A 19,749-nucleotide genomic window follows, 5' to 3' on the forward strand; every position below is an offset into this window, starting at 1 on the left:
TTATAAACAGAAGCTAGTTATGTGATATCATATCGTTTTTATATTATAAAATACCGTATCAGTTAATGTTACTAATATGTCACTGTAGTTCCGCGTTGCATACTGAAAAGGTTACCTGATTACCCTAGAATGGATATTCAGAGTACAGCTTTGACATAAATGTAAAAGGTATACCAGCGAGCAGTGAGCATTATTAAAAGAAACCGTGACAAATACTGTCCACTTATGAGATTATTTTAATACTGAAAAACAAGTCTTTTTAAAAGTGTCCTGCCAAAACTCTTAAATTCGATGATCTGTTTATTTACTACTACTCGGAATAATAATCCAGTGAATAGCATAGCATAGAATAGCAGGACTTAAAGCTCGGGTACATAGGACGTGATCTGTCGCGGTCGGCAGCGATATGTAACCGAGGCTAGCAGGCGATCTACTTATCATCTCCGCCACATAAAAGAGCATCTATCGCAGGGACCTACAGTTGTATAAAATTACAGATTTATCGCACATTAAGTTTGGTAAAATGAATTAGTGAGAGAAGAAACTGCAGTACTCATTGAAAAAGAGCAAAAATATGTGTATTTTTTGATACTTCCCACAAATATTACAAAAACGTGATAAAAAAGACAAAAGCGTGGAATAAGATAGCTAATGAGCTTGGTAAACAAGCGATGTCACTTGGAACATTGTCAACACTTTCGAACAGCTCTTCGAGTTTATTTGAGACAGAGGTCAAACTCACCTTGAACTAAATACTATAGAATCATCTTTCACATTCGTTTCTACTGGTAATATTTACGAGAATTTTATAATGATGTTTGTATTCAAATTTGTTTTGGTACTTAATTTTGATTGTTGATATGAAAAAATATGTCTGCATAACTTACCTTAAATAAATGTCTAACCTTTCCCTTGTTTCAGTTGCTCTTTATTAGTTAGTTGTGTATTTTTCAATGCTCCGTTTTGAGATAATCCGAGATGATCCAGTTCGTCGGAACTATCTATCTTCAGGTGATTGCAGCTAAATGCACAATCGGTGGTAGTCTCTCAATTTTTCTCTCTTCTTATTGCTATCGTGCATCTAACATTCTCTTTTCTGACTAATATTTCCCAGCAATAATAAAAGCAGCAGTGTTCCTTCTTCCTTATTTCCGAATAAAATTAGTATATTGAAACAAAAAAAAAAAATATTAACTACGAAAACTACAGCATGACCTGTTCACTAAAAAAGAGCCAGTATACTGTGTTGCTTACAAAGACATCACCTCCTATGTGATGTCTTGATATCGATGTCTACGACCGCTGAATCGCCGCCCGCCATAACTGATCGCGTGCTGTATGGTGTGTCCTTTCTTAAGCACTGAGTTCGACTTATTATTTGTCAGTCTCTCTTATACCTAATTTATTTTATTTTATTTTAATATAGTCTTTTTTATTTTTTCATACCTCTGCGTAATCCACCACATCTATCAATGGATTCCGTCTGTGTTGTCTACAAGTTGGGGTTGAATAAAGTTGATTTGAAAAAAGTATAACCATTTGATAAATAATAATTGGTAGATAACGTACTGGTGATAGTTCATTCACAACCTTGATGCTGATTCGGTTTTCTTGGAGATACATCTGACATGTAAAATATCTGAATCTGGCTGAGTTGACGTTGGAGGCAGAGGAACACCTGAGCAGAGCAACTAGCTGAGTTAGATGAAGGTCCAGGCATTTGGCATCTATATTTCTTGGCTGGTGTGATTTCTGGTAAATGCATATTGTTTAACGGAGTAAATCTGAAGAGTGGGATACCCTGGGTTGATTCCGAGGAGGGGGCAAGGAACATTCATAACCTGGATTAATATCCTCTGAGCTCTCCTGATGACCATGGTCCAGGAAATATGCATATTCTTCTTTAAAACTGAAGAGATCTATATCTTTCTTTGGGTTCAAGTCGCTGATCTTGTCGGTATTCAATCCATGATGCTGAATTTGCGAAGTCAAACATATCCATGATAACTCTGACTGTCCATTTTCTATGTTTGCGTAGAGGGCCTGGAATAACTTATCATTCAATCTAAAGGACTTTTCCCAGTTTTTTCCACATACGTTCTGTTTGACTGATATAAAATAAGTCTGAAAATACATGAGGTGGAACATTTACATAATTTACTTCTAAAGGAGTATTATCTGGTGCTGAAAAGCATGGTTTAAAATCTGAGTTTTTTTTCCAGAAGTATCTGTTACTGCTACGTACCGCTTGTGCAACCGGAGTGTTGTCTTCGTTAGCAAAGCTATTAGAAGCCGTCCTGATTGAAGTAGTTGAGGTATCATCCGATATCGTTTCTACCCCTTCTTCGTCAATTACTTCAACATCATTGGTCTCCTGCTGTGGTAGTCATGTTGGATCCAAGTCTACTTAGTCTAACAAGTCTATAATTATCTATTTACAGATCAAAACAACAAGTCTTTAAAATAAGTACGCAATCATTGAATGAAAATGAAAGTAAAAAGCAGACAAATAACATACAGTAACTTGAACATGGAATTGACCGAAAGGGACGGTCCGCCATTTTTGAATGAATGAACTAAAAACTCACTCCCAGCAGGTGCTGCTACCTCTTGGCTAAATGAACTACTTTTGAGGGCTGCCATCAAAAAAAAATCCCAAACAAAGCATGTTTTATGTCAGCTGTAGAAACGTGTATTTTTAATAGGTAAAGATGGAATAAAATGGATTTGGTACGACAGGAGTATAAAATCCATAAAATACACCGATACTGAGGAAAAGAGACATATTATTTTATATGAGGGTTGAAAACTAAGTTTTATTGATGGATCTTGTGTTTTTGTAAAAATTAAAATAGGTTGATTATCACTATAACATAAATATGGAGATGTCTGTGGAATAGCTAAAAGGAAAACTGCTTCAATGTTTACATGAACCATCTGCTACAGTTCCCCATATTATTCGGAAATTTTAAATAAGCAACCAAAAAATTCCTGGTCAGTACATTTGAATGTAAATTATTCATCAAAGGAATAAAAAACCAAAATATTTATAGTAGACAAGATTATAGATACTTTTGGATATAATGTGTTGAGAATGCCCTCTTACCATTGTGAATTCACCCATTGAACATATTTGGTGAATATGCAAAACTTTCTACGATAACTGTATTGGACGTAGTGGTTACAGTGAAACAGAAGTTTTAGAAACATGTCAAGAAGATTTGAATACTACCATTCCTGCAATTCTCATCGCAATAATTAACCCAGTCATCATTTAAAATCCAAATGACGATATCAATGACACTGATTATGAGTATGGATCCAATTCTGATTACATTGTAAGATAATATATGTTTGGATTTTCTCATGAATAAAAATTTTGAGTGTATTGTTATTATTTTATTAATAAATACTTACTGCTGCAATTTAAAAATAATCTAATTTGTAATTTTTTCTATTTTTGCACTAATAATTAGATATTTCTCTAAATGAATGTAAAATACATTATTAGTTAAAGCCGTATTTTTGCTTGTCTTCGACAATGCTTTAAATATTGACAGAATTTGCTATTACGGTTATCAGCACAGTGGACAAATTCGTGAAATATATTTTGGGTATTTCTCAAAGACACCATTCTCTACTGACCTAACTTTTTTGTCTTCTTACCTGAAAAATCCTTACATTATTATTTTAAGAGTACATATTAACAATAATTAAATTTATACTTCGGTTGCATCAGTTTGTTCGTACAACTTTCACTTTCTAAAGGTCGAATATTGCGTCATATGGACCGGCAGTTGTTTGCGAGCCACTGAAGTGAATGCCACTGGTTGAATTCTCAAGATGTTCTCGTTACTTCGTCATCAACAATAATATTGTAATATCTACAGCCTTACTTTCTAAATTCATCTAATTTTAAATTGTGTTTTTATGCAGAATTTAAAACGTGATGAGTTTCCAAAAAATATTCTGGTCTGTTTGAAACTGTTTTATTAATTAACAAAAAAAAAATATATAAATATTGGGACATTCAATATTTTATTTAATCTCCTCAAATGTCTTTCTACTCCAGTAAATGACCGTTTTAATGTATAATTTTTTTCGTCAAGACAGATTTGCTTAAAAATTTGGATTTAGGTTCCTCTTACCATTTACTTCACTTTTCTACTTGAGCCCAGAGTTGCTTTTACTTGGGTGGTGAAAGCCACTCCTTCTCGGGGGTGAAAAATCACGTTTAAGATAATTCCATTAATATATAAATTGACTGATTCTGAGCAACTTTTGTTCTTTAGAGTTTTCTCACTAAATATATTTTTGTGAAATATTTGCGAATAAAAATTTCATTATGTAGCTTGGCAAAGAAGATTCCTTCAAATTCGAGCAATCTCTGTGCTATGCCACGTAGTTTCTGAACGATCCAAGAAAAAAATATTTTAAATCACAAACTTACTAATCAAAATACGTGATATTATTATTTTTGTGAATAATTCGAACATGATGCTAGTTGCGAATACACTCAGCTTCGTTTATTCCAAATTGTAGTCATTTATAATAATTTATTAGGTTACCGCCACATAAAAGTCATATTAAATCTTTTTTCTGATATATTTTATCATGTAAATTTTTAATAAATCAAGTTCATCTACCTACTCCTTCTTCAAGAGAGTTGTTACCAAATACTTACCAGTTTACATTTTGTATAGCTAAATCAAACGTGATTTATTTCCATTTATAAAACCAGATCAAGATTTAAACAATCAGTTTTGAATGTAGTAATTATGTACGAAATGTACAGAGTGTGCTAGTATTAAATGGATACATATAGATAGTAGTATTGCACAAAAATATTCTAATAAAATATAACAATATTTAAGTGAACGTAATAATATAGTGTCAAAAATGAAATAGATTATATTATAACAAACAGAAAAGAAATAATTAAAGACATCGAAGTACTCAACAAATTTTCAATAGGAAGAGACCATAGATTAATCCGAGCCAAGATAATAATAAATGTCAAATTAAAAAGAACAGATGCCCAAAACAAGAAAAAAAAATGAATTCCCCCAGAAAACAACGACCTGTATGAAGATACACTAACCAGACATATAGAAGGCAAGATGAAATAGAATATGTAGATCAAGCAAACGATGGCATAACGAAGGCTTTAAAAGAAACGGAAAGGCAGTGCTGCCCGACCGTTCTGAATCATAAAGAAAAACTAAGCCAAAATACCAAAGCGCTAATAGGTAAAAGAAGACAGCTGACGGAAAAATACGGCTCCAACTACACAACAATGAAGAAATTAAATAAAGATATCTACCGATCAATCCGAAAAGGCGTAATAGAAAACAATACAAGAGAAATAACTAAAATAATTCAAGAAAAAAAAGTTTAAACGTTTTGAGGCGAAATGCGAACAACAAAGGCAACAAAAATATGTAAAAAATAAAATCCAAAGATGAAAACATTACTATTGATGAACCAAAATCCTAAAGCTTGTCAAATCCTTTTATCGCGGAATGTATGAGAGCACCGACGAAAGGCAAGATCAGCCCCTGCCCAAAATCACAAACCAGTGATCAGAATATTGCCAGAAATAACTCCATACGAAATCAAAACGGCACTTTTAGAAATGAAAAATAACAACTCCCCTGGCGATAACAGAGTGGTGAGCAAAGCGATCAAACTAGGTGGAAATAAAATTATCCAGGCTTCGGTCAAGGCTTTTACCAAATGTACCTACAAAGGAAAAACTCCTCAATGAAATAATGCAGTCATTATTTTATTACACAAGTAAAGAGACATATCAGATCTAAAAAATTACCGTCCTATAAGTTTAATTTCTCACATATATAAATAAAAAAATATCAAAAAAAAGACTGGACGCGAAATTAGACTTCTATCAGTCTAGAAAACAAGCTGGATTTGGATCGGGATACAGCACTAACGACCACTTACTAGTGATTAAGAACATGATAGAAAAGTCTGCAGAATACAACAAACCACTGATATTTGTCGACTACGAGAAAGCGTTCGATACCATAAGCCATCAGAAAATGTTGAAAAAGCATTGACAGAATGCCGAATAGACCATCGCTACACTAACATAATCAGATATATCTACCAAAACGCCACAGCTAGCGTAAGACTATCTGAACAACTAACAAATAAATTCTGTATATAGCGAGGAGTACGGAAAGGAGACACCGTCTCTCCAAAGCTATTTACGACGCTTTTAGAACATACTTGTAAGAAGGCACATCTGAACGAGCATGGTATCAACATAAATGGAGAGAAGCTCAATCAAAATTACATTACGTGTATACTTGCTATTAAAATTCATCAGTTTAATAGAGAACACACTCTGTAAAAATGCATCTCCCTAAATCGATCGCTTGCGTCATTGCGTATAATATATTTGTTGAAAAAGTTTAGAGACAGAGATATCTATATTAGATAAAATTGCTTACGGTCCATTATGTCGATGATAGATTGATGGTTGTTGTATAAGAACCAATTCTTATATTATTTACTACGTTGATCAAGATTGTTAAGTAACATTGACTTAGTCCAGATTAGTTGTAAATATTAGCGTGTCTAGTATACATTTTTAATCGCTCTAGGAGATTGTTTTAAATAGAAATTTAAGTGATATGAATATCTGACCAAACTTTAAACTTGTAACATTCATCTTATTATTTAGAATATACAATTTCATAGTTTTATAAAATATTACAATAAAAATGATAATTCGCGAGTACTAGGAATAATTTTTGGCAAAAGAAGATGCCTGAAGACTAAATGTAGCAACATTACCATTTCAAACAAGGGACAAAAGCAATGAAACAGAAAATTTATTTTTCTTTCTAAGGTACCTAAAAGCTATTAAACTCATCATTGAGATTGCCTAGCCATGACATTTACCTTCCTCCAAAGTTTTGTTTTCGTAAAATCATTCCCCACAGAAAAATTGCACAAAATAAAATTTTGTCCTTTTCAATGGGGGCTCAAAGTATTGTAGTTTTATTAGTTTCATTTTAGTGTTTACTTCTCTCGATTTTGAGAGTTTTTACTTCAGCGACTGTATCTAGAGTTGAGTCAATGGTTTTTTACCCGAGCGTCATTAATACCTGGCGAGATAAAACGCATACTTTTTATCTAGCATCATTGTCTTCCACACATGAAACTAAAGCAATAGCCACTTTCTTTCACTTTCACTTTCACATAACTTAGACTAGAGCTTATCTCTTAGGCAAATTAATTGCAAATAATTATAATATCCATGTAGCGTCCATTGATTTTAAAAACGCATATGACAGTTTTCTATTCAGAAATTCTTTGACGTCCTTATTCATATTACACACATATCCACACTAAGCTTAAAAAATGAAATACACTTTTAAAAACTACTAAATATTTTATTTTTACACATTTTATACCTAAAACATCTAGATTGTCACTATAAATGTGCAAATGTGCCTTTTTACAAAGTTATTTATAACACATCCGTCGTATCACTTCCATGATGGGTATCTGATTTAAATGGCTTTTAAATTCCTTGATAACTCTGTGTAGTAACTAACTATCAAATGGATCCCGCTAAAACAGAAAACATTTACGATATATAATTTCCATTTCAAAGTTCAAAAATATGATGTAGAAATGCAAAAACGTTAAGTTCTTTGCACCCATGTAGCAAATATGTAACAACAAATCATCTTTATATGGGGAGAGTAGAGAGTATATTAGATTTATATTCGTCAAATTATAGAAATATCCCGAGAATTTAATATAGAAATATTTTTGTGCTTTGTTGACTACTCCAAAACTTTCGATAATGTAAAATTGGATAAAATGTGGCAGATACTTGGAAAAATGGGTACATTAGAATATCTAATCTTGTCAGCGACCGTAAACAACCGAACACATTATAACTGGCACTACCAGGTTCCCTTACCCTAGTTATGATTCTTATCCGAACAGCTAGATTTGCTGATTTTATTGCATTATATGAAATAATATAGGACAGGCAGATTTAACCAACTCACTAGTGATGAGTTTTTCCAACCAAAGACATAACGTTTTGTTGTGTGGGACTCAATTCCTTATTATTAAAATCATAGTACGGAATTTTAAAAATGTGCTTAATGTGCTTAATGTGCTTAAGATGCTTTTTTATTAATTATTCTATATATAGAAAACCTCAACAGAGAGAAAGAATTCAGAGCATTCCATAAAAAGTTAACATTAACAGAAAAGAATTAAAGGCAACCACAAGACAATGCAGAAGTCAGAATGGGTAAAATACTTTAACTAGACACTTAATATATAGGAAAAAAGAAAACCTGGAAGATGATAGAGGTTAGATAAGGAAAACCGACGAGGGAAAAGTGGAACCACCAACGATTCTTTAAGTAAAAGATGCAGTTAAAAAACTAACCAGAAACAAATCACTCGGAATAGATAGTCTCCCAGCTCAACTATATAAAAAAGGTGGCCACGATACCATAATGGCATTGCAGCAGCTTGTAAAAGAAATACGGACATAGAAATCCCTCCCCAATAATTGGAATATTGGAATACTTTGCACCATACACATAAGAGGAGATATCTTCGAATGTTTTAACCACAAAGTAAATACGCTTTTAATATCTATCTATAAAATATTTATTTATATTTATATAAAAATCACTATCTATAAAATATTTTCTACAGTACCTTGTCACCGTATGGCACTATGTGCAGAACGGATAGTAGGAAAATACCAGGCTGGTTTCAGAGGTGGTAAATCGACAATTTATTAGATTGCAACCCTGAAATAAATTTTAGAAAAAAACACTAGAATATAGCATTGATACTCATTACATGTTTATAAACTACAAAGGAGCCTACGACTTTGTGAATATAAGAGAAATGTTCAAAGCAATAAAAGAGCTAGGAACACCAAATTAGTTGGTAAATTGAACAAAACTGACTCTTCAAAAAGTTAAATATAGAGTAAAAATTTAGGGGAAACTGTCTGAACCTTTTAAAATAAATAACTGGGAGACCCTCTCTCCTGTATACTATTCAATCTGGCTAGGGAAAAAGTAATACGTATGTCACAAATCAACCATTGGTTCAATACATAATAAATCAGTGCAAATTCTAGCCTATGCTGATGATATCAATATTGTTGGGAGAACGGAAAACGCTGTACGAGAGGCTTATGTAGCACTAAAAGAATCAGCTACAAACATGGGTTTATTAATAAACAACAAACAAAACGAAGTATATGAAAATAAGCACGCGACCACAAATACTACGACCGCTTGTTATAGAAAACGACGTCATCGAAGCAGTGAATTTGTATACCTGGAAGCGCTTCTTAACACTGAAAATAATACTACGGCAGAGATAAACCGCAGACTTTGCACGGTAACCAGATACTGCTTTGGGCTCAATTTCCTCCTTAAATCCACAATTATATCGAGAAATACAAAAGTAAAACTCTGCAAAACAATAATACGCCCAGTCCTAACATATGGTTCAGAGATCCGGACTCTAACATCATGATGATTTAGCAATCATAATGTTAGTAGATAAATCACTTGTTAGGTGTGATATATCCAATGATTCCCAAATACCATTACATGGAGAATTTATTAGCTTAAGTTCATTGCAAGTTACAAATGCTTTTGAGAGTGGTAAAGGATTCTTTTTTAAAAAGTACATAGATGTTATATCAGCCATATTTAATAGATTGAATATTTTTGCATTAAAAGTACAGTTATAATCTTGGAGCAGGAGGTATTTGTTGGCCAGATATTTTCTAAGTAACAATAATGTGTTTTCAGATGCTAGAACCAGTAAGGCTTTATTTAGAGTGATTTTCATGAACCCTAACACAATTTTTAAAGCTTCAAATTGCATTTTATCATGTTTACGTAAATTAATTATGTTAGCTGACCCAGTGTGCACATTTTTAATAACAAGCAACGTTAAGTTTAATCAAGTGTTTTTTGACTCCAGAATATTTTGAATAATTTATGACCTATTTTTTATTCCAAAGATTGTTTAAAGTAAGTAAACGTGTTGTAATAAAGGTGTAAATATGTCATTACGTAAATATTTTACTAATCAACAGTAATTTTTTTCTGTAATAAAATCATTTCATAATAACAAAGTTGTATTGGACTGGGCGGTGGTCATGTAGAACATGTACTATGAAAACCACTTTTTTTAATTTTACTTTTTATGTTTCAGAGTAGAAAAATGTTATTTAATTGAATTTATTACTAACAATATGTATCGTACAGTATTAATATGTATGGTATAAGATAATATTTCAACATCAGCTATTTTGTAAAACATTAATATTTTGCACTGTAAAATCTGCAAGTAAAATTAATAACTCATTATTTAAACATAATTTTCTATATTACAGGTACCAAAGCAGTAATATTTCTATTAAAATTCTACTAAATTACCATTCTAACTTTCTTGAAATATCTTTGTTTTAAATTATTTTTTCTCTTTTTTAACATGTTTATATTTAAGTAATTACTATTTAAATGGGAATAAGCCACAATTAAAGGTTAAAGTAAGTTTATTGACGTTTCAATTTCCAAATATACATATATATTAACATATAGAGGATCATTTATGTTTTTTAAATAACAAACAAATAAAATCAGAATTTGGTGTTTATTGAAAGTAAACTAAATGTACGACCAAATACTTACCATGTCAGGATAGTATTATGAGGTTTTTTTCCTGGTTTTTTCCTCATAATTTACTATGGAATCACTAACAAGAGATATTTACTGTCATCACGGCATGTGTTTGTCTTTTTAAAGACGAATTACATGCTATAATTTTTTCTGACGGATATTCTTAAGTTAAAGTTGATTTCATGTAATCGAATGAACTATCTTACAAGTAAAGTCGTCCTAGGAACGCAACTCAACAATATTGGCAATATCATTTTAAAGTCGTCTACTTTAAAATGTATAATGTATGTCTGAATTGTCAATATAAATGAGTCAGATAAAATTAAATTATTAGAAGAATTTTTTACCAAGTAACAAAAAAAACAAAATTTGTTTAATTTACTAATGTTTGTATTTTGAGAACGATTTCCGAAGTGGAAATTGAAACGTCAATAAACGTACTTTAACCTTTAATTGTGGCTTATTCCCATTTAAATAGTAATTACTTTAACATGCCACAAGAAAATAGCTTCAGGACACTAGGTTTTTTTATATTTTTTATTACAACTCTTTGTTCTTGTAAGATTTTTTTGTTTTGATCCATTTCCCATAATACTTTTGACATTAAATTTAAATGGTGGCTTGTTTTTTATTCTTACAACTCGGTTTTAATTATTTTTATTTCATCTACCATTTAACCCTCCGTTAAATGAGTGAGGCCTATTAAACCTCTTTTTTTTGCCTTAAATTTACAACTATTTGCTAAAATTGTATGATGTTTTAGGTACCTTTTAAGATTAAGAATCTGCATATATATAAATTTTTTATTGAATAAAATAATAATATACATTTAAAATTTACTGCTAAATGGACTGACAGGCCTCGCCCGTGCGTTTATGTAACTGTTGCCAATATACATAATGTAGTTCCCTGTAGCGTCTAAGCAATGAAATACAACGCGGGTAATTCCACAACTAACTAAAACTGAATCCTGTGGTTCTTCGTACTTTCAAAATGCATTTATAAAGGCGTAAAACTTGATTTTTTTACGAATTGTATAAAAGCCGATAGTGTCTAAACCAAAATTGGGAAAAAAAGTTTAAGTTTAGGTCACAGTCGTTATTACCGCTAAATACTTATAAAATTTATGTTTTATTCGTTTTTAGTTTATTAGACTAATCTAGACTATATCTTTATTAGACTAAATAGATTTAAAATTTTTGTTTTTGTAGAAAACGGCGTTATGAATTTTTAAATATAAACATGTCAAAAAGTAACAGATTTTTTTAAGTATTTCAAACGTTATATAAACAATAACATATTTTTTATTAAATGTATGTATAAAAGTCTGCTCTATTTTATTAAAGAATAATTTTTGCAAAAAAAATATTTAACACGAAAAAAATTGCCAAAAAAAAAATGGTCCTGACAGGACTCACTCGTGTACTCGTGTAATTTCCCACCCATCCATTGGAGGATTATTAAGTGTGATATTATCTTCATTGGTTCCTTTCATTTTCTTTATTTCTTTGTAGAGTTTATCTTTTTGATTCGATATTTTTCAAGGATTATTTTCTACATTTTTATATATTTTTCTGTTTTTTATTCCTAAAAAGTATGATGTCATTACTTTTTTAGTGTACTTATTAGTTATTGGTTTATGTGATTTATTTTCGCTAATAATTCTGATATTTGGATTTTTTTTAAATAAGTTCTGAGATGTCTAAGTTGTCTTTTTTTCTCGTCTTTGTAAAGGGAGCCTGCAATCTTTAAAGGACGTCTTTGTCTATGACTCTGCCTGACTGACCTTTGTACAGGATTCATTCTTTGTAGTACCAGCGATAGTTCCTAACGTACTTTAAACGTCATATCGTCGCTGAATTTACGCCGAATTCCTACCTGCTAAAACAAACCCTTCTCTATTACATAGTACTCCGAAAACTAAATGGCCGCTGAACTTTAAGTCTGGACAACACTTCCCAAAAACATGCTTCACTTATCCACAGACTACAGACAAGAAGGCTCTCTGTCATTTGAGAGGAACGCCATTCCAGATAGCGCGTGGAAGACATTCATCGCTCCTAGAACGGCGTTATCTATCTTAGCCAGACATTTTCTTTTTTCGCACAGTCGTTTATCGCCAACCTTTTCTGTTGATTTGATTACTTCTCTTTCTCTTCCTTAGTCTTTATCTGCTATTCTAATCTGCTTGACTTTCAATCATCCTTTTAATCATTTCTTTCACTGTCACAAAGTTTAAAGTTGTTTCTCTTTGCTTTCTACTTCTTTCTACTCTTCATTTATTACACTTCAACTGCATATACATATATTTTTAAGTGTCTAGATATCCACAAAATGTCTAAAACACCCCTGTGAGTACTTGCGTTAGAAAACAATCCAGTTGCCTGTGGCCACAGTTCATTTATTCTCTAAGGTTCGGGATTAGCATCTTTATCTACTGGTCCACGTCTTTGATATTATTCCATTCTTTTTGCCATTTTTAAATCTACTTTTCTTTTTATTATCTTCTTTTGACCGTAGTAAATTCTTGGTATTTCGTCTTATATAGCTGTTTACTTTTGACTACCAATACATGCAGAGAAACACGTCCAGTGATAGCACAAACTATCTACCACCTCTACCGCCCCACGTCTGACTACTGACGTGTAAAGGATGATGGACTGTACATAATGTACGACCATCCTCCTTTCGGTTTTGGATCTTTCAATGTTAGGTATTACCTTTCCAACGAAGCCTCATTTTCCTTCCAGACAACTCTCTGTACGTGTTTGCCTCGTACACCGTTCTGGTGCAGCGTCACACCCAAGTACTTTACGCGTTTCTTGGGTTCCGTCATTTTGTAGTCTCACCTTTTGCCTATTTCTTTTCCCCTTCAGAATGATGGCTTCGGCCTTTACTGCCGCAAGTTCCAATCTACGCTGTTTCATCCATTTCTTCACGACGACGCCCGCAATGCTTAACCGCAAATGCAAAGAAAGTTTTATGATCTTCGTATTAACAGTTTATAACCATATCGTATGCCAGGTTGCATAGCATCGGTCCAAAAACAGATCCATGAGGAACTTCAGCCTTTACGTCGACGATCGTGCCCTTCTCCACCATATTCTTTCTGACGGACAGATACTCCGCCATCACATTCATCAAGTAACTACGACATTGTCTTTACTAATTTCCTTTTTCTTAGATAACTTCTAAGAACTAGGATTTTCATTTTTATGAAATACTTTTAATTAAACTTTACTTTTTACTTAAATAAATTTATATAAAAACGTTATACTACACTTATGCCAAAATACTACAACACTTTCTGGATACATCAGTTATTTTTATTAAAAGAACAAGTTTTTCTGTTGGCCTTGCTTAAATATGTTATATTTAATAGTTTTAAATAATTACCCTTGTTATGGGCGAGAGGCTTAATTGTGGTGATATTACATTTCTTGGCGGAGCCCTCAATGGAGGTAATGGAGGATGTGGAGGAATATCCAGCATGGAAGGAACATATGACACTCCGGACATGCACTTTGAACATTTTCTTCGAAGAGCAGGTCTTTGTCGAGAACCTCCACATTTAAGAGCAAAACAGAATTCACCCTTCATTTCTGAGCAAAGAGATTGATGAGGCACACTGGCAGATCTCTAAAAATCAGTAAGTAAATTATAAAATTATAACGATATCTATACAGGGTGTACCAGACTAATTTACCTACGCTATATCTATTACACAAACAGAGATTTTCGAATAAGACAAAAAGTGATCTACATATTTTACTTGTAATACACTTTAACATGGCGTAGAAAAAATCATCCCCTAAATATTTATCTCTTAATTACAACCCCTAACTTAAATTTTTTAATGGCACCCTTTACATTTTTTATAGTTTTGGATGTGGTCTTCTATCGTCTATTCAATCGATTTTTTAAAAATAAAATGGGTTTGTAAGGTATCAAGAAAATATCAAATGAAATCGTAGGCTTCCACGGCCAGAGTCAGAATTATAGTTTATTCGTCTTCCGGGTTTATACCGTGTAATTTGTGAGTGACCCAAAAGTGGGTTCATCTAGATGTTTCGCTACAATTGTATGTAGCTTCTTCAGGAGAACAAAAAAAAAAAAAGGAAAAGAAAACAAAAGACAGGAAGATGGGTAGTTAGCAACGGTAACTCAGTTACTCAACGCAACCAGAGGCGAATACTAACTACCAAGATGGGCATTTAGTCACAGTAACTCAACTACTTAACGCAGCCAGAGGTGAAAACCAAATGCCAGGACAGGGATTCACGTCCAACAGCTCAGAACACTAACGCGTCGAGAGGCGGGGAGTGAATCCCACTCGGGGATTGCGTTGAGTAACTAAGTTACCGTTGCTAACTACCCATCTTCCTGTCTTTTGTTTTCTTTTCCTTTTTTTTGTTCTCCTGAAGAAGCTACATACAATTGTAGCGAAACGTCGAGATGAACCCACTTTTGGGTCACTTACAAATGACACGGTCCAAACCCGGAAGACGAATAAACTATAAAGAAAATATCAGTTTGTTTTTTATTTTTGTTAAATTAATCAAGATAGCCTTAAAAAATAGAATAGAAAAGAAATATTATACTTCATTATCACTGAAAATTTTACTATTTTAACTACGTAGTATAACTTCTTACGTGCGTACGAAGTACACACTCTTTTATTTAAAAATTATTTAAAATTTTTTAAAATTTGGTCTTTGTAGGTGCATACGTTATCTTCCAGTGTGCAAAATTAAGTGTGCAAAAATTAACAAAAAAATCTCTTATAATAAAGTCACAATATTTGAAAAACTTTTACGGTTATTTTACTTCTTGGATATTACCCTTAATTCAGGTTGCCATGATTTGATCTGTCAAATCAACAATTATTATTTTTGACGTTTGGTATTAGACCAGTAATAATTATATTTGTTGTAATTGTGTATCATTTCAATATGCCTTATTTATTTTCGCCTGACGACTACGTTGATATCATTTTAATTTATGGAGAATGCATAAAAAATAGGAGAATTTCACGACAATTATATCAAGAAAGGTTTCCAAATCGAAACATTCCAAGCGAAAAAACCTTTAAGAATTTGGAACGCTCATTTAGACAGGGACATTTTCCTAAAAATAAAAGAGGTACAATTGAACGCACAGTAAGATGTAACCAAAACCTTATTAAAGTACTAGCATATGATAGTTTTAATCCCAAGGTGTCTGTTAGAAACCTCGCCAGTGAATGTGGCATTCCAAAAAGTTCTGTGCATAGAATTCTCAAAGATTTCAAGTATTATCTTTTTAAAGTGCACCTAGTTCAAGGATTACAGCCTGGTGATGACCAAAGACGTCTTGAGTTTATTGCAAAAATGATGTTAAAAATCAGTGATAATCCACTTTTTTTTATCAAAAATATTGTGGAATGATGAGGCTACATTTCACAATAATGGTGTTGTCAACCGTCACAATTCCAATTATTAGTCTCCCGTGAACCCACAGTGGATGATGGAAACAAGATTTCAGAATATTTGGGGTATAAATGTGTGTTGCGGTTTATTTAATGGCCGTGTTATAGGTCCTTACTTTTTAACTGCATTCTAACAGGTGTTCAATATTTAGAATTTTTAGAAAACATTATACCCGATTTGCTAGAAGATATTTCTCTTCATGAGTGTCAAGAAATGTGGTGGCAACAAGACGGAGCTCCATCACATAATGCGAGAATCGTTAGCGACCACCTACAAAACCGTGTTGATAACCACTGGATAGCAAACAGCTCCCCAGAAATAATGTGGGCCGTACGTTCATGTGATTTGTCACCTCTTGATTCTTTCTTTTGTGGAACGATAAAAGATATTGTTTATCAATCAAAACCGCAAAATTTAGATGAATTAAAAGAAAAATAAGACAAGCATGTCGCCAAATTACTCCCGAAATGATTCGAGCCACATGTACCAGAAATCTTCTGGAACGATTCGAAATCTGTGTTGCAGCAGGTGGGTTACAATTCGAACATTTAATGTAAATAATATTAGTTAGTTAGTTGGTGTTTTGATTTATTTTTTCATGTAATTTTTATTGCATTTATTTTTATTGTTCCTTTAAGTTTTATTGTTCCTAAGGTTGTATTTTATTTGTACGAGTAGTATGTTCAATTTGCAATTTATTTAAAGTTTGCAATAAATTGTTTTTGTTTTACTTTATTTTTTTTTATTTTGTAATATTGACGATTAATCTAATTTCAGTGAAAATAAAGCATATTTCTTTTCTATTCTATTTTTTAAGGGTATCTTGACTAATTTAACAAAAATAAAAAATAAACTGATATTGTCTTGATACCTTACAAACCCATTTTATTTAAAAAAATCTGGTAAATAGACGATAGAAAACCACATCCAAAACTAGCAAAAAATGTACAGGGTGCTAATAAAAAATTTAAGTTAGAGGTTGTAACTTAGGGATGAATATTTAAAGGGTGATTTTTTCTTCGCTATATTAAAGTGTATTTCAAGTAGAGATCAGTTTTTGTCCCATTCGAAAATCTCTATTCGTTTAAAAGATATAGCTTTTGTAAATTAGTCTCGGACACCCTGTATATATACATATATATATATATATATATATATATATATATATATATATATATATATATATATATATATATATATATATATATATATTCTATCCAATCAAATATATAACTTACTTTGTCATTTATTGCACTTTTCTTAGAATTGTAACAAAATTCAGCGATGGCAATAATAACTGCAAATGCGAGTCCACATAGTAGAACTACGAACACACCTCCAATGTTATCGACCCCCAAGGCATTGGCCTTGGATTCCTTTCCTTTATCATTCCTGTGGCAGGTGTCACCCTTGTTTTTCCACCATTTATCATACAGCATCTGAATCTCGCCTTTCTCTTGCAGTTCCAAAATAGCCAGAGAAATTTTGTCTCTCCAAGGACTGCCCTTAGGTGTTGCAATTCCGTATCCTGAAGAAGATATAAATTAATGATTTTATATATTAGTAACAATCTAGTAACGGTTTTACCAATTTTATCTGTATTAGAGACTCATGAATTACTTTGTTTACCTTATATAATAACAAAGAAAAAGAGTTTTAACCTTTTAGTAGACGCAGTTTAATTTTGTGTATCAGTAGTCGCAAACAGTCCACTACACCGCACCGTTCATAAAAATAGTCCTCTGGATGCATTTTGTTTAAATTTCAATAAAATAATCTATTGTTTGTAGTCTTTTTAATATTATTTATTACTATTGACATGTTTTGTTGATTTTGAATGTTTATTTACGTAGCACAAAACGAAGTCCCTAATTTTTGTAATAGTTTGATAAATTTACTTTTTTACTGAACCAATTACAATTAATTTAAAATTAGAACATGACATATCAGCCTTCAAGAACTATCTTAAACAAAAATAAAACATTATTTCACTAAAATCATTAAAAAATATAAGAGATAGCAAAAAACAATGAAATTAAGCCGGAATGTTGTCATTGCAAATTGGATTTACATATTCCAAACAAAGATAATTTTTACAAATCGAACAAAAATATTTCATTTTTCGATTCTTTTTCTATGCACAGTCACCACGCCTCCCAATTGCTACCGGAGTTCTTTGAACTGACACGACATCTTCATCCAAATGACAGATCTCCTTTAGTCGAATCCTTTTTGTCTTGGGTACATGTTGCAGCTATCCAACACGTTCCCGTAATATATATTTTACTAACACATTGATCTAAAATTGTCGTATGAAAAGTAATAAAAAAGCTTATAGAAACTTATTTTAGTACAAAATCTGCTTGCATTCCATGTGGGCGGGCGTTATCATCCATAAATACAATATTTTCACCCACAACTCCTCGCCATAATCTCACACAAGTTTCTAAAATCCGTATGACGTACCCTTATCCCGTTAGAGTCCCGTCAATAACCACCAATTCCGTACCTCTACCAGCCATAACCTAGTTTATTTTTGTGTAAATTTTTAAAAGCTTGCTGGATATGGAAAGGATGTGTGAAATCTTTGGGAATCTTGTGGAGTCTTTTAAAGACGTATCTATTTTTGGAGGTTAGATACTCCAAGGAGGAAAATTTACACGGATTTGGTCAACATCGTGAATGGCCGTAAGCAGCAGTATTTGGGATATATAATAAGAAATCAAGGTGAATATAAGCTACTCGAATGTATTTTGCAAGGTAAAATTGAAGGAAAATGGGCCCCAGGACAAAGCAGAATATCCTGGCTGGCTAACCTTAGAGCATGGTATAGAACGACCTCAACACAGCTATTCCGTATAGCAACCAACAAAGTCATCATAGCCAAAATAATCACCAACGTTCGGAACGGGCCGGCGCACTAAGAAGAATAAGTAAGACTGAATTGTTCTTAATTAAGATCAATAAGTTTTATTCGCATAGGGAATGAAGCATATTGCTTTCAATACTCCTGTAGTGATCCGAAAATACATTTGTACTGCAAAACATTGTTGAGCAGGCTACCTTGCTTTTGTTTGCTGAAATTCTGGCAACGTAATTTAGTGACAGGAGTTGCCTTCATTGGCTTAGGTGAGGTTTATTAGCCAGATCTTGTAAGCTACTTACTGAACTGGTTCTTATGGCTCCTAAAACTAATCTCAAGCATGTATTTTGAATATAGTCAAATTTTTTTAAAGATGTTTTATTAGCAGTATCGGAGCATAAACAGGCGTAGTCTAATTTACTTCATATTGATGATCTGTATAAAGTAAGTAATGTTGTTGTATCAAACCACCAAGAGGTATTTGACAGCATTTTTAGTAAGTTAATTCAGGATCGGCAAGAACGTTGTAAATTAATCATATGGCTCTCTCATTTTAAGTAACGTTCAAAAGAAAGTCCTAAGAAATTAATTTTTTCTTCCTGTTCCGGGATAAATTCGTTTAATGTTAATTGAAAATAAGGGTAATTTTTTTCTGTTACCAAAAATTAAAAAACGATTCTTCTCGCCAGAGAATATAAAACCA

The 19,749-nt window shown here is 32.3% G+C and overlaps 1 protein-coding gene across 1 annotated transcript in view; it reads right to left on the reverse strand.

The window, feature by feature from the left end:
• Positions 1-7,448: 7,448 nt before the first annotated feature.
• Positions 7,449-19,749, reverse strand: part of LOC140446105 (glutamate receptor ionotropic, kainate 2-like) — a 109,129-nt gene continuing 96,828 nt past the window's right edge. Inside the window, exons 14-16 of the mRNA XM_072538640.1 lie at positions 17,422-17,711; positions 14,112-14,354; positions 7,449-7,602 (exon numbers count right to left, since the gene is read on the reverse strand). Coding sequence (XP_072394741.1) covers positions 7,582-7,602; positions 14,112-14,354; positions 17,422-17,711 — 554 coding nt within the window. The 3' untranslated portion in view covers positions 7,449-7,581. The remainder of the gene's footprint in view (positions 7,603-14,111; positions 14,355-17,421; positions 17,712-19,749) is intronic.

This window comes from Diabrotica undecimpunctata, chromosome 7, assembly GCF_040954645.1.
Source record: "Diabrotica undecimpunctata isolate CICGRU chromosome 7, icDiaUnde3, whole genome shotgun sequence".
In the NCBI taxonomy this organism is placed as follows: Eukaryota; Metazoa; Arthropoda; class Insecta; order Coleoptera; family Chrysomelidae; genus Diabrotica; species Diabrotica undecimpunctata.